The sequence below is a fragment of the Protomyctophum parallelum genome (assembly GCF_964188405.1).
Source record: "Protomyctophum parallelum genome assembly, chromosome: 4".
NCBI classification, from domain to species: domain Eukaryota; kingdom Metazoa; phylum Chordata; class Actinopteri; order Myctophiformes; family Myctophidae; genus Protomyctophum; species Protomyctophum parallelum.
In genome coordinates this window covers 1050656-1073496 of record NC_139700.1, presented here as the reverse complement: position 1 = coordinate 1073496, position 22841 = coordinate 1050656, and the positions used below count along the sequence as shown (strand labels likewise).

Here is a 22841-nt window from a genome sequence, read left to right as displayed (position 1 = left end):
GGTTGGGGAGAGGGAGCATAACATCTATTTATATGCCTTTTGTTTCTAACTAAATCAGATACCTCTGTTCCCGGAGTCATGGACGTTATTACTACATTTGGATCCTTCTCAGGATTTAAGATGAACTACTCCAAATCAGAGGCCATGCCACTGGATATCCTCCAAACTGTCCCGAGTGCCCCTGATCCGTTCCCATTCCGCTGGTACCCCACTGGCTTTGTTTATTTGGGTGTTCATATAACTCCCCTATTTGAACAAATGTACTGTGCCAACTTTACTCCACTACTAGATGTCATAAAGTCTGACCTTGATCGATGGGCTTCACTGCCACTGTCTTGTTTGGGTAGAGTGCCACTTATTAAAATGAACATACTACCAAGGTTATTATATCCACTCCAGATGGTCCCTATTTTCCTCTCAAGTAAGGTGGTTAAGGTTATTGAGGGCTGGTTAAGCTCGTTTATCTGGAGCAAGAGAAGGCCCAGGTTGAAGCTAGCAAAATTACAACTGTCTGTCTCTGAAGGAGGGCTGGACCTCCCCAATATAAAATGGTATCAGACAGCTGCACAATTACGATTTATAGCAGCATGGTTAAAAGAAGATCAACCTTCAATCTGGCTAGATATTGAAACTGCACAGTGTGATTGTCCTCTCCGGAGTCTCTTGTTTCTCAGAGATCTTACAACAGCAAAGAAATATTGTAAAAACCCAATTGTTTCCAACACATTAAAGGCATGGAAGGTGGCAAGGCTTTTGGAGGGTCGAGCCAAAGTAACATCACCTCTTACCTCAATTCAGGGGAACCCAGACTTTCCTCCTGGCCTTATTGACCATGGGTTTAATTATTGGAGAGATAGCGGTAGACCTATAACAACGTTAGAAAATCTTTTGACTGGTCCTATACTCATGTAATTTGATCAAATACAACAAAAATATGACCTACATCGCAGACATTTCTTTCAGATTTTTACAGGTGAGGGATTTCATTATCAGACGCACAACACTATCAACTACCTATCAACTACCTCTACAATTGAGAGAGTGCTGACAATGGGTTTACAAGAGGGTTTATAAGTGTTCTGTATGGCACGTTAAGATCCAAAACAACAGTTGACACACAAGTTGCTAAGAGGAAATGGGAAAGTGATCTTGATGTTGAAATTACAGACGAGGTTTGGTGTGAAATATTTGAAAATGCCAAAAAACTTTCTGTGTGTAATAGAGCTTGGTCGATTCAGCTAAGAACCATACACCGATTACAGATCTCACCCAGCCTTCGCCATAATATGAATCCTATCTATCTCCTCTCTGTCTTAAGTGTAAAACTGAAGAGGGAAATTATATTCACTGTATCATCATCATCCTTCGAGTGCCCTCGAGATCTGCGACACAAGCTGCTTCCACTGGTCTCTGTTGCTCATTACCACACCAAGTTAATTCACAGTCAGTCCTGTGTCCCTACTCAGAACATCTGGAAATGTGAGAGGTCATGTTCCTCTTGAGGGTCAGGGTAGTCTCCACAGAAGAATATCCAAAATGACCTGGTCTTTTGCTCTGTGGCAGTGTCCAGCAAAGTGGAGTCTTCTTTCTGCCACAACAACTGAGATGGGGGGTGAGCTTTAGTGGGATGGTCCTTCCATGAGCTATTTTAATCCACTCTGTCTCGGAATCTGGCGGCCATCTTGCTTTTCTCTCCATTGTAAATGCGCAAGAGAACCCTGGCCGCTAGGGGCGCGGGCAATATTCTGTTGCGCCGTTTACCGCATTTACAATGGAGGATTCAGAAACAGAGTGGATTAAAATAGCACTATAAATAGTGCTATAAAATAGCACAATAACGAAAAAAAACCCTCTACGAGATTGTAAATGTTTGGGCTAGGGCAGACGCAAGGATAGTCTATCATTCATTTATAATGGAAACCAGCAACATGTTGATGCAAAGACGTGTAGCTGCTCCAAATGATATTCCCATTCGTCTTTGTGTCTGCCCGTGTAAACGCATCGAGTGTGAGGGGTTTAGTTGGGGAACGGATGGAAAGTAGGCTACTATAGTGTTATTAAGGAGGACTCCTTCTAACGATATGGACCAGAGCTAAACTAATGTTAGCTCCCATGCTAGCTAGTAGCTACCCTCGTCAGACAACACCACCACCATCCAGATCGGGTGGAAGGCAGCTGCTGATATCACTTTGCTTGTGCCCGTGGATGGGAAATAAGATTTAAAAGGCTATGGAAGCGTGAATGAAAGCACAGATGTGTGCAGTAAAGTTGTGTCGGACTCGGATCTGTCTGTGCATTCCGTCTGCTGACTGCTGCGTGTGTTGTGTGAGTGACTGTCTTAAAGAGCGTCATAAGCATGCGCCCTTCCTGCGCTGGAAGTAGCAGATCTACAAGTTATCTACCCGTCGCAATGCACAGCACTTTGGGCTTGTACATCTGTGTTTTTCCCGCAGTTTAGTTGAATTATATCGATTCACAACTTTAGGACCACTACTACTATTCGGTGATATTTTTCGGCTTATTTGAGCCGAAACCGAATAGGCCGAAAATACATTTTTAGCCATTTTCGGCCGAATATTTTCGGTGGCCGAATTTTCGGTGCATCCCTACATGCAGTGCATGCCGTTGGAATTCCTACGCTCCACCACAGATACCTTCTATAAAATATGGGACCCATATTTGAGATTTGTTGGCCCTCAGTTAGCTACCACCTTGACCATAGGGTTCCTGGACAGAAGCGATACCACTAACCTTGATGGATAAAGTTATGTATGTTATTGTATAATGTATGTATGTAATATATGCATATCTTTGATTTTCTTTGATTTTCTCTGGAGTTGTTAACCCAGACTTTCAAGCACCAAACTGAATGTGTCCATATTTGTATTTTATTTTTGTATTTTATTTTTTGGTTCAATGTAGGTAATGGGTATATGTGTATAACTGTGTCCTTTGTTCCACAACGTGTCTGAGCTGAGCTGTCTGTTTTTGTTTGTTTGTAAGTTGGTGAAGCAGTCATTAGTTAGTGAAATGTGAACTACACACGCAAAGTCTGGAAGAGATTGTTGAGGGAATCACCCTGTCTTTATAAATACAATTAAGCCATTGATCACGCCTGCTGTCAGATGGTAATGTGTGAAATTACTTTGGTTGGCGTATTTAAAAAATATGGGGGGGGGGGGGGGGGGGGGGGGGGTGCGTTACATGGAAAAGCTAATGGCAGTTTTATGGTGTCTGACATCAATCGGTAGAGGGCAGGTCCTCCGCGGGTTTCTGTATTCTTTTGTATTTGCATTGTAATCCACACTCACATAAGAACTGTATTTGAAAAATAAACAAATTATCCCGACCTTTTCACTCATATGCAGGCCTGGAATTTCATCCTTTTAGGGGCAAGGCCACTTGGCCTTTAGTGTGGTCAACTTTTTGAGGGCACAAAGCCAAGTGCCAAGGCATGAAGGCCATCAATTAAAACAATGATTTTAAGTCCCCGGTCATGATTATTTTAGCTTAAAGGTTTTTTTCAAGGCGAACATTAGATCAGAACAGCTAGTGCTTCTTAAATAAATAATCACAGCTTTAAATAACAAAATATAAGTAGCTACTGTTGTAAAATATTGTAAACATGTCTGTATTCTGTAACATGTATTGGGGTGAAAAAGTGATGAAAATCATAATGAAATGGCCCAGGCCAGGACCCTGTCACCCTAGGCTAATTCATATACATTTAATTTGGGGGTCCTTGAAATTAAAATGGCTGAGGATCACTGGGTTAAACTGTGAGTTAATTCACAGAAAATACAATGACAGCCTACATAACTTTTGAATGAGGTTTGGTTTAGAAAAGCCTATATTTTGTGCTAAAGACTAAAGTAATATATTGAACTAGAAAAAGTGCCCTTCTGGGCACAGGTCTCCACCAGGAGGATAGGAGTGTGTGTGATGTTTGGCTAAATGTTTAGGAGTAATATAATCATGTTTTGTGTGTGTGTGTGTGTGTGTGTGTGACACGGCTTGGCCTGTTGTAGCACCACCATGAGGCTTCCTCAGCCTAGTGGGAATATGCATGCACAGTTTCAGCGCAATCGGACACTGCGTTGAGTAGTTGTGGCGATTTGTACAAAACGGGTACACAACGGGCTACTCCTGAAAAGTTTAGAAGCCGATCGTAGGCAATGAAGGTGGATTATGAGAAATCAAACAAACCCGTCTTGATCACATGACTATGGAGAGCATGTGTACCGATTTGCGTGACATTTCGATAACATCTGAAGGAGTAATATTAGAAAATGTGTTTTACATATGTCGGCCTCCTGGTGGCGCTATAAAGAGCAGATGTGAAACATTCCAGGCAAAGGTTTTTCCTTGGCCTCTAGGGAGTTGGCATACAAAGTTATCCACAAATCCACAGTTATATCACCCGATCACACGACGTGTTCATGATTTGCAGCATTTTGTTTAAAACTGAGCACTCCTGCGAACTTTGGAAGCCAATTTTAGCCAATCAGGATAGAGTCTGAGAAATCTGAAAGACCCGTTTTGTTGAATGGCTCTAGTCTAGAGAGACTGTGTACCAATTTGCATGATGTTTGGACAAAATCTGTAGGTGTACTGTCCAAAAACTTGTTTTGCACAAAACGACCTCCTGGTGCCGCTATAACAGGCCGTTCTGGAAATTTTGGGGCAGAGATTCATCATTGGCATCCAGGGAGTGTGTGTGCAAAAGGTGGCATCGACCGGGTTAACGGTGCCGGAGATTAGCTGTTCACAGACGTACACACGGACGGAGTGCAAAACATACTTATATGCAACATACATATTTATATGTTATTGTCTCCCCCATGCCTTCGGCCTGGGGGAGACAATAACATATAAATGTAGGTTTTAAGGCTAGACTGGTATATGGCATTGTAGAGAGGTTAGTGACAGTTGTGGGGCTGCAGGCATTGTGGGGACTCTGGAGATAAGTCAACACGTTGAAAGTGCAGCTTCAGATCAGTTTTTTTGTTCTTACCTGGAGTACATCTGCACTGTGCACAGGGAATAATGTGTTTAATTATATCCATGGTATATTTCTGTCGCTATCCAGCCACGCTGTTTCGCGTTAGACAAAAATAAATCAGCTGGACGATGTCCGACCAACGTTAATACATGTAACGTAGGACCGCCACACGGTCACGATGGTGAAAACATTATTTTGTTTTGAGTGATAGTTGCCGACAGTCTGACCGGATAGCTAGATTAGCTACACACACTACTAGTAGGCAGCGTGTGGGCTAAAAGCCCTCTGTTTACTCTGTCAGTGCGTGTATGCGTGGCGCGGAGGAGGCGCGTGTGTGCGCGCGTGTGTGTGTCATGACGACCAGCGGGGCTAGTTATAGGCAAGCAAAATAATCAAACCACTTGGCAACTGGCAATACAAGTCTGCGCGAGACGTTTGGGGAAGGTTACCGTATTCACTGGAAAATCGCTCATAGGAAAAACGGTAAAATTAAGTGCTGTGGGCACCAGTCGGCCACTGGGGCACCACGGCCACTGTGGCCGTATGGGCATGTCATTTTCCGGGGGGCACTTTAACGGGGCCGCCGTTAAATTCCTGCCCTGCTCATATGGATATGAAGACCCAACTGAAAACGCAAATCTTCGCTATTTTCGCTAGAAACAGACTCATTTAGACAAATATGCAGCAAGGGCAGAATCCATTTCTTCCGACCGACGGTCGGTCGCTTTAGCACCGTCGCTCCGTCGCGACGCACCGTCGAACGGTCCTATTTCGGTCCGACGGTCCGTCGTTCCGTCGGTCGGTCGGTCTGTGGCTCCGTCGCTCCGTCGGTCCGTCGCTCCGTGGCTCCGTCGCTCCGTCGCTCCGTCGGTCGGTCCGTTTTTGCGTCGCGACGGACCGCCGGTCGCACGCGAAATATAATGCGCGTGCACGACACGCACTTGCTGGTGCGCGCTTAAATGCCGGGTGTATATAGTACCATCTGTGCTTAAACATAATTACGTGGTCGGTTTGGAAAAGTTTTAAGTAGTTTGTTGTAGGTAATATTTTAATTGAAAGCTTATTAGTTGGTGGTATAAGTGTGCATATTTGAAGAAATGCAAATCTAACAATAATAAAATGATATGCAATAATAGGCTAGGCCTATATGGAGCTGAGGCGGCCAGCAACTCTACATCTGACCTCATAATGTAATAATCAGCTCATAATGTAATTAAAAGACGAGCACATAACTTAATAGATTTTTCTATAATGTAATAATGTGTTACTTCAACTCTTAACGAGCTTACACTTAAGACGGAGGGCGGAGGTTGGAGGTGAGATTTATTGCAGATGAATTGATTACAGTATGGAGCTGGGATTGAGTGAATGGACAGAGAAGTGACTGACAGTATGATAACAGAATGATAACAGAATGATGACAGTATGAGGAGGAGACAGTGGAGGAGCTTTGGCGTGGGCCCCCTGGGGACGGACCAGAGCCTCGGTTCGGATCCTGCCTGGCGGAGGCAGGGGGGGCTCTTGAGCCTGCCCCCCTGGGGCCGACCTGGTGGAGCCTGCTGCTGGGCGGTCGTCGGGGAGGTGGCGGGTACCTGAACGGAAGCACAGATGAGCGAAGGGAAGTGAGGACCGTTTATAAAGGGGTGCGGACAAGGTAACGCAGATCTGATTGGAGCAGACGGATGATGGAGCATTACAGCTCTAAGTTGAACTATCGTTAACAACTAAACTTCAACTCTTAACGAGCTTACACTTAAGACGGAGGGCGGAGGTTGGAGGTGAGATTTATTGCAGATGAATTGATTACAGTATGGAGCTGGGATTGAGTGAATGGACAGAGAAGTGACTGACAGTATGATAACAGAATGATAACAGAATGATGACAGTATGAGGAGGAGACAGTGGAGGAGCTTTGGCGTGGGCCCCCTGGGGACGGACCAGAGCCTCGGTTCGGATCCTGCCTGGCGGAGGCAGGGGGGGCTCTTGAGCCTGCCCCCCAAAAGGAATTTAAAGAACATACCTGGAGGTCGTTTACCGCTTGGGTTGCCCTAGGGCGCCATTGGACCGCCTGGGGCCTGGAGGAGAGAGAGAGAGGAGCCTGCGGAGATGGGACCTTGCAGAGGCGGATGGAAAAGAGAGAGTGGGGTTAGCAGCGTAGGAGTGGACGACCTCTCGGCAGAGGGTTGCGAGAAGGAGCAGTGGCGAGAACTTTGGTTCACCTGGCGACGGTGGTGAGACAGGGAGACTCCCGGCGGAGGAGGCCCGTGTGGCCGGAGGACGGGTCGACCGTCGTTTAGGAGGAAGTGAGTCATGGGCGTCCTGGAGAGGGAGAACATGTTTAGAAGTGGGCAGAAGAGGAGGTACCCGCCACCCGACACATCCACCAGTCAATGTAGGTACCGCGCTGGAGGACGCCATGGACTTCTGGGCATCGAGCACGGAGGCGGAGGAAGGTCTAACATAGGAGGAGAAGGCGTTGGACGACCATCTGCCCAGGGCCCGCAGGGTCGGGACAGAGACGCCGCTGGCAGCAGCGGTGGTGGCGGCGCCGATTCTCAGGGAGTGGCTGGAGTAACGGTCAGGCGGGAGGCCACATCTTTGGAGCAGGGAGCGGAGGTGAGAGGTGAAGGCGTGCTGGTGGAGAGGGAGACCATTCGGGAGGCTGAAGAGAGGAAGGTGGCCGGAGGAGCGTTTTCTGGCGGAGAGGAAGCGCAGCATGGAGGAGAAGGGGCAGAAGCTGCCGGGGACCTTGGCCACCGAGACGAGGCAGCCTCTGTGGTCACGGTCGGCTTTTGAGTGTTTCAGAGATAGGTTGAAGCAGGTGGGGGTGAAGCGCAGGTCGGAGACGCAGACGTCTCTGGAGGGGTCGAACGCCGTGGACCTGGTTGTGAACTCGCCTACTCTAAGGAATCCATAGAAGGCGAGGAGAAGGGCGGCTTCGAGGAGGAGGTCTAAATACGGAGTGAAGACTCCTTTCCTGAGTTCCGAGACGAGGGAGTGGAGAATGTTTAGAGTAATGGGGAGACGCTGGTCTGGGGCGTGGCGTGACGATCGCTGAAAGCCCTTTAGGAGGAGTTTGATATGTTGGTTGGTGAACAGGCTAGGGAAAAAGGGGTCATGAAGGCGGGCGTGGAACTGGACCCCTGCTAATAGGCTGTTCATATAGCTGTGGCTGAGGTGGTTAAACTTGAAATTAAAAGTGAGAAAAGGGGCGACGGTCGAGACTAGTACTGGGAAGAGGGGAATGGAGTGACAGGCGCAGAACTGACCGAACTTGCGCCAGGCCGAGGCATAGCAGGAAACGGTGGCGGGGGAGAAAGCGGATTTAATATAGATGTTGGCGAGAGCACGGAGGTGATGGATGTGGGGCATCAGGACAGAACCAGTTCTCGGTGCGCCGGGCAGATCAGGGGGAGTGGCTTGGCGGAAGGGCATCGCCGGTGGAACTCCTGGAGTTTGAAACGAGAGAGACAGTCGGCGATATTGTTAAGGTGGCCGGGGACGTGAGCTGCGCGGACCGTGAAGTTGAGCATGACGGAGGACCAGGTGATGAATCTCATAAGGGGCATGATCTGATTGGAGGAGGAGCGGCCTTTATTTATGACGAAGACTGTGGCCTCATTGTCGCAGTTGAACACTATACGCTTGCGAGCCCAGCGGGACCCCCAGAGCTTGCAGGCTACGGCGATGGGGTACAGTTCGAAGTGGGCTATAGAAACCGGTGGCTGAGTTAGTTCGACGGGCCATCTGTCGGAGAACCATTCCCTTTGGAAGATCCCCCCAAAACCTGCAGAAGGCGCCGCGTCGGTGAATAAGTGCATTTCGTGAGCCGGAGTTACGGGGTCGTGATAGAAGAGGGAAATACCGTTCCAATCTTGCAATAACTTTGACCAGAATGAGAGATCGGACTGACAGCCTGCGTCTAGAACAACTACGTCGCTGAGGGAATCGACGCTGCTAGCCAGCTCCAGCAGCCGGGATATGAACGAGCGGCCCTGGGGAATTATTTTGATTGCATAATTAAAGTGACCCAGAAGTGAAAGCAGCTGGCGCTTGGTGCGCGGTGAAGCGGCGCTCTGGATTAATTCTTTGACACGAGTTAGCTTTTCCAACGGGAGGGAAGCTTTCATTTCTACGGAGTCTAGGAGGATGCCGAGAAACTCGACGGACTTGGCCGGGCCGACTGTTTTTTCGGACGAGAGGGGAACCCCTAGGGCGTTAAACGTTTCTTTGAGTGAGCGGAGGCTGGTGGGGGGGAACTGGGAGGGAAAATCTATTAACAGAAAGTCGTCGAGAAGGTGGAGGACGAAGGGTAGACGGTTAACGTTCAGCAGAACCCAGCAGAGAGCCTCCGAAAGCTGGTTAAATATGTGGGGGCTGCTTCTACAGCCGAACGTTAAGCGAGTGGCGAAATAAAACAGTTTCTCCCATTTAACGCCGAAAAGGGACCACTGGGACGGATGGATTGGCATTACTTTAAAGGCGTCTGTGATATCTGCTTTTGCCAACCAAGCGCCTTGGCCTGCTATTTTAATGAGTTTTATTGCGTCGTCGATGGAAGCGTAATGAAGAGAAAAGTTTTCGAGCGGAATCATGAAGTTTACGCTGGGGCACAGGTCGTGACGGGGGGCTGACAGATCTATGATTAAACGTTTTTTCCCTGAATACTTTCGCGTAGCGATCCCGATGGGATTGCTGCGAAACGGATTGAAAGGCGGGGTGGGGTAGGGCCCTACCATGAAGCCTTTGAGAACCTCTTTCTCCAGGAGAGAAGCGACTATTTCTGGTTCTGACAGGGCAGATTGGAGATTAGGGAACACATGAGAGTGAGTGAGTGGTGAGAGAACGCCGACGCGGAAACCTTGGGATAAGCCTGTGAGAAGATAGTCCGTGAATACTGGGTCGGGGTGAGATGATAGAGCGGCGGATAAAGCGTGAATGTGGATGGGGGTGGAGGGGTGGCTACTTAGAATGGTTTGGAGTTTTGTGAGGTGGACCCTCCCTGCTGGCATCCCTCGGAGGGCGGGTTCGCCTCGGGCACACGGACTTTGGGTGGGGGTCTTTGCAGTAGCTACAGACGTGAGAGAATTGGCATTTACCGAAAGTACAGACATTTTCGTTAAAGTTATTACATATGGGCATGTTGTTAAAGAAGGTCACCTCTCTTCCACGGGAGTCCCTCTGGCCCGGGGGGGGCTGGTCCTGGGGGTAGGAATCTTGAGAGTCGAAGGCGGAAGGATTCGAAGTTTTTGGGCGGTTTTCTTTTTTCACGGAGGGAGCGAGAAACACGGACTTGGGGCATGATTCGGCGGAGTGATCTACTTGGTTGCACAGATGGCAGGTAAGGGCCCTGTGGCCGCCTACGTGCAGAATGAGCAGCTCTGTGTCTAGGCACGCCCAGTTGAGTCTAGAATTGAAGCGAGCGAGGAAGTTAGCCGCTTTAGCTGAGAAGGCTTTATGATAATCGTAAAACATAGGGCCGCCGTATCTACGTTTGATTTCGCTAATGAGAGCGAGGTAGGAGTCTAACTCGGATCTACGCTCTGGGAAGGCATCACACAGGGTGTCCCTAAACAGGCCGAAGGCTATGACGAAGTCGCAGAAGTCGAGGGAACGGTTAAGGCGGGGATCGGAGGCGCGGAACACGGCAGAGAGCTGGTCGGAGCCTACCAGCTTTCTGTCGCATTCGGGAGTGGGGAGGATGAGAGAGGCTAGGTTAACGTCCTTCCCTTCGGTTATTTGGGCTCTGAGGTGAGAGGAAATGGCGGAAAAGGGAGAAATGAAATAATTACCGGCAGGGGCAACTGGCTGGGCGGAGGAGAGTGTGAACCCGGACCGCGGGTGGGGTGGCACTGGGTTGTTTGGAGGAGGAAAAGAGGACGAGAGCGTGGCGCTGCCGGCCGCTGGAGGAGGGAGCACGGGCGCTTGCTGAGAGAGCCGTGATTCGAGTGCCCCGACTGCGCTGGCCAGGGTGGCCATGGCTGACAGCAGCAGGGCGGTGGAGTCGTGAGATGGCGGCGAATGCGGATTTTGAACGGGGCCAGCGTAGGCCTGGGAGCCGCCGGGTTCGTCCTGGGTGAGCTCGGCTGAACGCGGGGTTGCATTTTTCTTTTTACCCTTACTCTTGCCTTGGCTGGGGGACTCGTGCTGCTGAGTCTGCGAGGACTCGATGGTGGCGAGAAGGAGATCCACTAGCTGAGAGTGGGTTAGGCCCCGTTCGGGAACGATGCCGTGGCCGGAGAGCGCGGCGTAAATAAGTTCGTCTGGCCAGTGGACATACTCGGCGGCAGCAAGCCTGGAGCTGCGGCGGTGAGAGGTGCTGTCATCTGGATCTGACATGATCGATGGGCGTTTACCTGACTACCTGAACGGAAGCACAGATGAGCGAAGGGAAGTGAGGACCGTTTATAAAGGGGTGCGGACAAGGTAACGCAGATCTGATTGGAGCAGACGGATGATGGAGCATTACAGCTCTAAGTTGAACTATCGTTAACAACTAAACATTAAGAACCTCCACATAGGCGACTCATACTGTAATAAAACTTCATAATGCAATAATGTCTTTATAATGTATGAGCTGATTATTACATATTGCATTATATTTCGCGTGCGTGTATGTGCGCTTGTGCACGTGGAAGCCGGAAATAAAAGCACTTCCGGTCCCTCCCCTTGCGAGACTGCAGCTGGGTGCTATTGTCTTTATAAGTCGAATGAAACACTTCTTTGTAACGTATGGCCGCTGTAGTCTAGCGGTTTAATCACTCGCCTCTCAATGTTTTGGTGCTGACGACGCTGGTTCGAATCGCGCGAAAGACAAAAGTTTTTATATTTAAAAAAAATAGCCGTATGGAATGAATACATTATTTACAATACATTAGGCAGGCAGACAGGCAGTCTGTCTGTCTGTCTGTGTGTCTGTCTAAAATATAATAATTTTGGTCTGCCGCGAGCGGGAATTGAACCAGCGTCCTCAGCAAAAAAGAATAGAGAGGCGAGGAATTAGACCACTATACTACAGCGACCCGTTACAAAGAGGTGTTCCATTGGACTGTTAAAGTTAAGTCCAACGAGAGCAGAAAAAAATATATATGAAGGACAGACCAAATCACCGACCGGCCGACCTAAAACATTTACACGAACATTTACACGAACGCACATGTTACACACAAGCTGCTGTCTGTGCAGCGCAGCAGCGAGACAACGCGGCGGCGCAAAAAATATAATAATAATAATATACCAGCAACACGGCACGAACGCACATGTTACACACAAGCTGCTGTCTGTGCGGCGCAGCGCAGCAGCGAGACAGCGAGACAATTACAGTTAGTGTCCACAGGTGACATTACCATTTGGGGGTCCCTGGGGGTCCCCAGGGGTCCCCGAACCTCGAGACCCCATAGAAACCTCCAGGGGGGCCACACGATTCCAAAGAACCCACCCCCGTCCAAAACGGTAGAGAAATGACAGAGTTACCATTTGGGCAGCAAGGGCAGAATCCATCCACCCTAAACCTGCGACCGGCGGTCCGTCGCGACGCAAAAACGGACCGACCGACGGAGCGACGGAGCCACGGAGCGACGGACCGACGGAGCGACGGAGCCACAGACCGACCGACCGACGGAACGACGGACCGACGGACCGAAATAGGACCGTTCGACGGTGCGTCGCGACGGAGCGACGGTGCTAAAGCGACCGACCGTCGGTCGGAAGAAATGGATTCTGCCCTACTGACTGACTGACGTAAATGATACAGAGACACCTCCCAGACAATATCACAGAGAGAGTCTGTTTACTTTTGGACCACAATGCTTATATGAGACGATTTCAAGATGACCCCATGTTATTCTCCATCGAGAAAAACTTCTGCAAACCCCTTGGAACCAGGGGATGAGCGAGTGACGTCTGCGCCCTATGATTCTTGATGACTATATTTGTCTCCACCAGCCGAAGGCAGAGTACGTTTTGCACTGTTTTGCACACAGTCCGTCTGTTACCAGCTAATTTCCGGCACCGTTAACCTGGTCGATGGCAAATTTTGCACAAACTCCCTGGATGCCAACGATGAACCTTTGCTCCAAACTTTCCAGAACTGCCTGTTATAGCGCCACCATGAGGCAGATATACGCTTTTTTTTACCTATAACTGCACCGATCTGCGTGAAACGTTGCATGCACATATCCTTGAGGACAAACCTTTGACCTGCATTTTTCACACCTGCCTTTTATAGCGCCACCAGGAGGCAACACATTTTTTTATGTTACTCCTCCAGATTCTGTCGAAAATCCCAGCAAATCGTTGCACAGTATCTCTGTAGTCATGTGCTCAAGACGGATATGTCCGATATTTCATATTCTATCCTAATTGGCTTCCAAAGTTTGCAGGATTGGCCCGTTTTGAACAAAAAGCTTCAAATCATGAACGCAGCGTGTAATTTACGTGAAATCTTTCACACACTTTCCTACTAGGCTGAGGAATATATCACTCCCTTTTCACATTGGCCTGTCATAGCGCCACCAACAGGTGGATTTTTGCAAAACACATTTTTGGAACAAAATGCCTCAAATCATCCATTTGCCATCAAAGGCGTAAAAAGATATGGCACACTTTTCACATTGGCCTATCTTAGCTCCACCGATGGGGCACATTTTCTAGTTTTCTCTCTTACTGTAAGTCGCTCTGAATCTTCTGCTGATAAATGCCTGAATTGTAAATTGTAATCAATATTTGTCTCTGCTGCCCCCCCTGGTGTACCCCGTCCTGACAGGGTACAGCACGTGGCGCAGGTTCTGTGACCTCTCGGCTCCCGCCACGACCTCCGACCTCTCGGCGGTGCTGGGGAACGTGAGCCTGGCCAGGAAGCTGCTGCGCCTCTACGGGACCCCCGAGAACGTGGACGTGTGGGTGGGAGCCATCTCCGAGCCCCCGCTGGCCGGGGGCCGCGTGGGGCCGCTGCTGTCCTGTCTGCTGGCCAGGCAGTTCAATGCTCTGAGGGACGGAGATAGGTGCACGCACGCACACACGAGAGAGAGAGAGAGAGAGAGAGAGAAAGAGAGACAGTTCACACACACACACACACACACACACACACACACACACACACACACACACACACACACACACACACACATTTTGTTCACGCAGTGTAAGTAACAGCGTCTTCGTCATATTTGGCGGCTACCGATAGTAGAAGAGATTGCATCTGTAACGTGTTAGTGTTATATATTTAATCCTGTAGACTTTATATCAGTGTAATTCATAATTATGAATTCATTATTCAAAATTCTGAATTATAAGTTTAAAAATTAAGAGTCAAAATCAATCTGAATTTTAGAAGGGGCACCAGTGAAATGAGTTTAGGAATAAGCACCAGATTGATTTGTATTTAACCCTTAAAGGTATATCCAGTGATTTCACTTAATTCAAATATCACTTATTTTTTTGTTTTGTTGTGATAATCCTCCCTACTATAGAGTATGCTGGCCATATAAGGAGTTCCTCCCTGTCCCCAGTTAATCCCTGGGGGTCAAAAAACCTTAGGTTTCGTTTTTGACTCTATCCTGATTGGACGAAAGGCTGGGTCCCACAGCCAAAAACGAAACCTAAGGTTTTTTGAGTGAAATCACTGAATATACCTTTAATTGTGCCTTTATACCCCTTGTCTACTACACATCGCAAGCCGTTTTTTGGCATCCCAAGTTGTTGGAAGCCTCATACAACTCTCTTACACACGCAGGCAGGCAGGCACGCACGCACGCATGCACGCACGCACACACTGTCAGTGGTTTCCTATATGTAAAATCGGAGTCACATGCACGTGGAGACTAGGAGATGCTCTACTTTAGTTACTTTTACACACCATTATAATGTTCTTATTTTGATCATAAGACCTAATTACTGAATGTCTTTCTTCAGATTGTGCATGACACTGATGTACTACATAGTAACCATTTACTGATGGAACCAAATGGACCCGTAATATCCCACCCGGCAATATAAGATAATGTGAATGTGAATAATTATTCTGGTATACGGTGTGTGTTATAAAAACACTTAAAATAGCCAATCTTCAAGCTCACAACGTGCCAATGTAGATTCGCTGCTTGAAATATATATATATATATAAAAAAAAAATGTAAATAGTAAAATAGTATTAGGGGAGGATGGGGGAAGATGAACCACTTTTTACTTAAGTTGTCCTGGAAGCAAGGCAAAATGAGATGGCAGTCAAATCTAATGATCTACACATTCAGGATGTCCTCTATCAATTGAAATGATGAGTAAGCAGCTATGACAAAGGGCCATGAAAATATGATCTTTTCAAAAAACTGGTCATGTGGCTCAATTTGCCCCAGGTAAGGGGTAAGTTGATCCAAAATTGAACCACATGATATTTTAATGTAAAGAGCTTAAACTTGAACAGATAATGTATTCACTTATTGAAAATAATTTAATAACAGTTTTCCCTTTTGCAAATAGTCTTATTTATCTGTTTATTTATTATTTAAACAATATAAAGACAATTCAATAAAGTTTGTTATTCAGAACCTTATAATATTTGCAATATTGTTAATACAATATAGCAAATTTGCAAACATTTGCAAACATCCAAATTAAAGGTCATTCAGTATAATTTGAGTAGCAAATACTTAATACAAAAATATGAATGGTGATTCACATTAAGAAAATTGGCTCAATTTACCCCAATCACCAATGCATAATCACCAATATGCATGAGTTTAGACCTGGGTGCTTTTGCTTTAACATAAAAATGATTGTTCCAGAAAAGTTTTTTTTTTACTTTGACCAGCAAAAAACACTTTTTTGTGTATAAATGTACTTACCACTTTGTCCATGTGTCTCTCATATTGACAGTCAGGTTGAAATGGTGGGTGTGTCCTGATTTTGAGGTCACATGACAACTCATGTGTGTAGTTTTAAAGATACAGGGGGTGGTTCAACTTACCCGACGGCTCATCTTCCCCCATCCTATTATTATTATTATTATTATTATTATTATTATTATTATTATTATTATTATTATTGTTATTCTATTGTTAGGTTCTGGTGGGAGAGACCTGGGGTCTTCAGTATTATTATTATTATTTTTATTCTATTGTTAGGTTCTGGTGGGAGAGGCCGGGGGTCTTTAGCCCCGCCCAGAGGACACGCCTCCAGGGCGTGTCTCTGTCTCGGATCATCTGTGACAACAGCCACATCGCGCGGGTCCCCGCCGACCCCTTCTCCAGAACCCCGACCCCCGAGGACATGCTGCCCTGCTCCCACCCGCTGGTCCCCCACATGGACCTCACGCCCTGGAAGGAACCACACACAGGTTGGTTGATTGATTGATTGACTGTAGTACAATAGCTGACTGCTTACAGCACAGCCCTGTTGGCTCCGCCTACAGGAAATCCCTTGGCTGCGACCACAGAAATTGTTCAAAAATTGCGTTTCATTCTCATTTTGAGCCCAAGTGTGGTTTTCATTTAGTCTGTAATTCATGAATTCATACACAGAGCTTTAGTGTTCATTTAATTCAAATGAGTGGACATGGAACCAAATGGACCCATCATCATTATACATTACACTTTTCAGAGTTAAATAAACACTTGCAGAAAAAAGGGGGGGACTGCAAATGTTGAAAATGCAAATTAAGACTTTTGGGGACAAAAGGTGCAATTACTGGGGACGAGAAACAAAAAAGTAATAGGTAAAGACAAGAACAAATATTTGCGATGGATGGGTGGATGGATGGATGGATGCATTCATTGATTTGAGCGTGCAATCGTTTGTGTGTGGCCCAGACCAGACCTTTTTGTGAGCTTGTAGATCAGCAATTTATTTATTGTTTGTTTATTGTTTTAAAAAAAGTTGTCACTCTTGCCATGGTCTAGTTGTGAATGAAATGACCCCTCTTTGACCTCAGACCCCAGACTCAAGCTGCGATGTGGTCCCTGTGGTTGCTGATTAAATGACCCCTGACCCCCAGAACCCAAGCATGGTGGCGCAGTCGGTAGTGCCATCTCCTCACAGCTAGTAGGTCCTGGATTCCATTTAGTCTGTCTCCTCACAGCTAGAAGGTCCTGGTTCCATTCAGTCTGTCTCAGGGGGGCAGTCAGACAGATATTTTGTGAAGCCACTAAGGAAATCGGGACTTCCTGAAAGTTCATATAATGGCCTGTTGTGGCGCTGTCATTGGGCCCAAAAAAACCCATATCTCCATAGAGGTCCATGTATTTGGGCCCAACTTGACCTAGACTGTATTACCTTAATAAACATGGTCATGAATACTTGCTGCTTCCAGTCACTAGTTTAAAGTCTCATTTCTCATGTCATAATATTCTTTTTGGAAAATGATGGTCCCATTTATTAAAAAATTACCATAAAGTAGCATGTTCTGAGGGGCGTGGCTACCGTTACAGTCTATGATCAGGAGCCACCCCCGTTCGAGTCAAAATAAAAACCAACGAAGAAGAAGGGGGGAAGTCCCGCCTCGTTGTCTGGGCCAGCCAATGGCCAGCTGGGCCCAAACAGATCTAGAAATATGGCGACTTACAGGCTTCATTTTACGTCCATATCAGACCCAGAGAACGCTTTGTCCATATAGTTTTACAGTGTCTGGTCTGTCTCCTCACTAGAAGGTCCTGATTCCATTCAGTCTGTCTCCTCACAGCTAGAAGGTCCTGGGTTCGATTCCCGCTGGGGACATTCTCTCCTCTGCGTCACCAGTTCCCATGCCCTAGTTTGCATGTTGTCCCTGTGTCCCCTAGGGTAGGTACCCTAAAAAAAAGAAAAAAAAAGGGGGTGCACGATTATGATATTAATACCGATATCCGATTATTTGCAGGGTCATATCTGCTGATACCGATTCTGACCGATCACAATATTTTACAGATGACCACAATGGAAACAAGCCTATAGGCCCTATAGAGCGTCGCAGTCCCGCCCCCTTTCATGACGACGCCAGGCCCAGGAAATAGTTTCCAATGCATTTTTCCCATAGACATTTCAAAACTTTTTTATTTAAAGACCTTATAAGCCTTATAAGCCAACTCTTGTCGTGACAAATCATGACAACAAAAACAATATTTTGGACCAAACAAATAATTAGTATTACAAAGAAGAAAAACAACAGAAAAAGTGTTGTAACCTGCCGTATTCTTCTTCTTTCTAATTATTTTTTTCAGCCCGAAAAATTGTGTTTGTTGTCATGATTTGTCACGACAAGAGTTGGCTTTGTCCGCGGTGTAAACGTCTTTAAATAAATACTTTCTGAAAAGTCTATGAGGAAAATGAACAGGGATTTATTTTCCGGGTCTCTCGAGGGGGGCGGGACTGTGACGCTCTATATCCTGTTAATAAAGTATTCAATCAAAGTCAACACTTTGTTTGTCACACACGTTACTGCAGTGAAATTTGTTTCCCGCAATCAATGCATAGCCTATACACAAATTAAATGTAGTTTATCTTTACTTAAGATTTTACATCATATTTGATTTGGCTTTTGTTCTAGACTAGAGGTACTACTACAAATGTTTGATTTATATTGAACTCAATGATGTTTTTTTTCTTTTCATTTAAAATAGTTTTTGCTGGTAAAAAAAAACCGATTAAATAATCTGGATCGTTCCAATGGCGATATGGCATTTTCTGATATGGCTGATTCCGATTATGCTACCGATTACATCCCTAAAAAAACTTGCAGTAATCCTGGTCTCTACTGCTTCCCCCTGGTCAGTCACTGATGGAGGGGAAAGGAACTGGTTGGAATAACGTGTTTCCTTCCACACTCTACCTCGAACCGGGGAAACTCCCCCGTCAGCTGAAAAGAAGCGGCTTGACCTCTTTATGCATAGAAGGGAGCATGAGGTCAGTCCGTTGCTCTCCACAGGTTGGCAGAGGGAGTGGATTTACATTACATTAGATAATTGACACTGGGTGAAAAAAAGGGCTACACACATTTTGGGAAAGAAATAATAATAATCACACTTGTGTGAAGTGAGGGGCACTCTTATCATAAATCATCATACATCACATTCACTGCTCAGCCAATCAGATGAGCACATTCCGTGCTCACACAGACACAAACACACAAAGCTGAGCATAGGCAGTGTTGGCACCCCTAAAGAAGCCAGGAATGAGCAGGTATGCAGATAGGTTTAAATAGATGCTCTGATCAGGTAAAGAGTGCATGAGACTTGTCACCTGATCAGGTAGGCGCGCTCACGAGTTGCCTTCCTGAACTAGCTCCGCAGGCTTCGCATCATTTATGTTAACTTCATGAACTAAATTAAAATTCAATGGACACAAAAAAGACAATAACAACTTAATAGGCCTACTACTCATTGTCTCCACCAGGCCGAAGGCATGTGGGGAGAGAATGTTTTGCACTCCGTCCGTCCGCGTGTGTGTCCGTGTGTCCGTGAACAGCTAATCTCGGCCACCGTTAACCCGGTCGATGCCATATTTTGCACACACACTCCCTGGATGCCAACCATGAACCTCTGCCCCAAACTTTCCAGAACGGCCTGTTATAGCGCCACCAGGAGGCCGCTTTGTGCAAAACAAGTTTTTCAATGCCATATTTTGCACACACACTCCCTGGATGCCAACCATGAACCTCTGCCCCAAACTTTCCAGAACGGCCTGTTATAGCGCCACCAGGAGGCCGCTTTGTGCAAAACACGTTTTTGCACAGTACACCTACAGATTTTGTCCAAACATCACGCAAATTGGTACACAGTCTCTCTAGAGCCATTCAACGAAACGGGTCTTTCAGATTTATCAGACTCCATCCTGATTGGTTAAGATTGGCTTCCAAAGTTCACAGGAGTGCTCAGTTTCAAACAAAATGCTGCAAATCATGAACACATCGCGTGATTTCCGTGAAATTGTGCACCCACATTCCCACTAGGCCGAGGACGAAATGCCACATGAACAATTTCAACTCAGCCTCAAGGTGGCGCTATAACTGGCCGAAAAGTGTTTTTACCTCTAACTGCACGGATCTGTGGATAACCTGGTGGAGACCTGTGCCCGGAAGGGCACTTTTTCTAGTTTAGCTATTAATTTAGACTGGAGTAATTAATTCCGGTCATGTCTGCATGATTGGAATTGTAACAGCTGAAATAAATATGATATCAGTATTCTGCTATTAACCTGAGGGCCACATTAAGTGAAGGTAGGGGCCGCATGTGGCCCCCGGGCCGCCAGTTGCCCATGTATGGTCCAGTCTAATGCCATGACCTTTCACCCCCATGCAGACCCCATGTGCGGGGTGGTCCCCAAGGTCCCGTCCAGCTACTGGGTGCAGTGTGACCTCATGGTGCTCTACGAGTGTCACCCTGGATTCACCCTGACAGGCCACGCCTCCGTGACCTGTGACCCTGACACACAGCGCTGGAGCCCTGCCCCTCCCACCTGCACAGGTACACAGCCTCATGACCTCGTGACCTTATGGTCACATGACCTTATGGTCACATGACCGTAGTACTGTCCTTATGAACTCATGACGCTTAATTAATTACAGAAACAATAATGTGATACAAATATTTAACGCGTTATAATCGCAACATTCTTTTTTTCTCTAGTAGTTTTATCCCACGATTTTGTAACACAAAACCCTTCTGAGATGCTATCCCAGAAGGCATTGTGACCAAAAGGGGGTGTGGTGGGGGGGGGGGGGGGGGTCATGAAATGAGAGAGTTAAAACTTGTAGATCTGCTATTTTCAAAACCTTTTTATATTTGAAAACTTGAAATGGAACATTCTGCATAACGACTATAGCTTCTGCTTTTGGTACTTTAAAGAATAAGACCACTTTTTTGAGGTTTGGGTTGTGTGGTTACCTTGCCATGATGTAACTCTAAATGTGGACAAGAAAAAAAAAATGTTCCAGTGATTAGAAATTGATAATTCAAAATATGTCCCTCATTGAATTACCAAAACTCATGTAGTTAGCTAAATGAGGATAAGACAGAAGTTCTCATAATCGGTTCTAGTGAGCAGAAAGAATCAATAATAAGCAGACTGGGCAACCTAACTGTAGAAACTAACAGTACAGTAAAGAACCTGGGGGTTATTATTGATTCTGATTTGACCTTTAATTCACACATTAATCATGTCACCAAGATTGCCTTTTTTCACCTTAGAAATATTGCACGAATCAGAGCCTATTTGTCCTTGGACGATGCAAAAACGCTAATCCACGCCTTTGTTTTTTCTCGGCTTGATTACTGCAATGCACTTTTTTCACGACTGCCTAAGAAAACAACTGACAGACTACAACTTGTCCAAAATGCAGCAGCCAGAGTTTTAACTAGAACTAAGATGAGAGAACATATTACTCCAGTTTTGGCATCACTGCACTGGCTTCCGGTTGTTTTTAGGATTGATTTTAAAATTATTTTACTTGTCTATAAAGCTCTCAATGGTCTCGCACCTTCCTACCTACATGACTGCCTGCCTAAATATGTCCCAAACCGCCCCCCTAAGGTCTTCCACTGCCGTCCTGCTCGCTTTGCCCAAAAAAATGGCGACTAAAAAATACGGGGAAGCAGCTTTTTGCTTCTACGGGCCGTCGGCATGGAACAAGCTCCCACTGTACCTTCGTCAGGCAGCCTCTGTAGACATTTTTAAAGCTCAGCTCAAGACCCACTTCTACAACATTGCCTTTAATTGATCTTGTATTTTTTATTTTTCATGTCCTCACTGTACTGCATTACTGCTTGTTTTTTAATGTCGTTGCCCTGCTTTTCTTTTATTCTCCATTGTTCTGTAAAGCACTTTGAGCTGCATTTCATGTCATGAAAGGTGCTATACAAATAAAGTTAAAAAGAGCAGATCTTCAAGCTAACAACGTGTCGAGGCTCAATGCGGCGTTCATTTAAAGATCTGTCCCCTTTGCTGAGTTTTCTCCCACCGCCCCGCCCCTCCCTGTGTCGCTGCTCTTTCCCCTGTCACTGCTTGCTGTCAGCAGCGGCAGACAGAAAAGAAGACAGAGCGAACGCAGCGGGATAGCATTAGCATGATAGTACAGATTCAGAAGGAATTGCTTGGACCCCGACACGTTATTTGCAAAGTTTGTAATGTTCAAAGTTCAAACGTAACTTACTTTTAACCAAACGTGGGTGAAACAGTGTGCAGCCGAGCATGCACGCGCGCACACACACATGGAGTGGACGGATTGATGTTTATCAAAAACAACCCTTGCTTAGCGTTTTCTTACAAAAGCGTGTGCGCAGCGTAAATGATAATACGAATGACCGAACTGGCTGGATTATTCATATCAGTCAGTCAGTGGTCATTGTGTGACCTGCATAATGAGCAACGAAAAAAAGGCAAAGATCTGTCCCCCCACCACCTCCTTCCACCACGCAGACTCGCCAAGGTTTAGTTTGTCCGACCTCCTTCTGCATAGCAGACTATAGCTTAGAACATCGGACATATCAGCTACAGTAGACTACTGATTTATTGTCTGAACTGAAGCAGTCAAAGCCAAGGAGAATGTTACAATACTAATTCACCATCGAGCAGCCACTGCACTGAATGTCACACTAACATGATAGAATAGCAGGATAAAAATGGATATCCTGTCTATCCATCCATGAGCAACATATTACCTCTCTATCTATCTAGCTCTGGTCCATAGCTCTAATGTGTTGCATGTATTAGAGGTATGGAACAGAGCTACTATCTATCTATCTATCTATCTATCTATCTATCTATCTATCTATCTACAAAGTATTAGCATAAAACAAATTGATTGTATAGATTATATGAAAACAAACATAACAATGATATCATGATGAATATCACTATTTTGTGATAATTGCTGAAA

The 22841-nt window shown here is 46.2% G+C and overlaps 1 protein-coding gene across 1 annotated transcript in view; it reads left to right on the top strand.

The window, feature by feature from the left end:
* Positions 1-22841, top strand: part of epx (eosinophil peroxidase) — a gene marked incomplete at both ends in the record, with an annotated part of 62244 nt that overhangs the window by 31486 nt on the left and 7917 nt on the right. The window contains 3 exons of the mRNA XM_083764070.1: positions 13767-14004; positions 16123-16334; positions 20266-20430. Coding sequence (XP_083620196.1) covers positions 13767-14004; positions 16123-16334; positions 20266-20430 — 615 coding nt within the window. The remainder of the gene's footprint in view (positions 1-13766; positions 14005-16122; positions 16335-20265; positions 20431-22841) is intronic.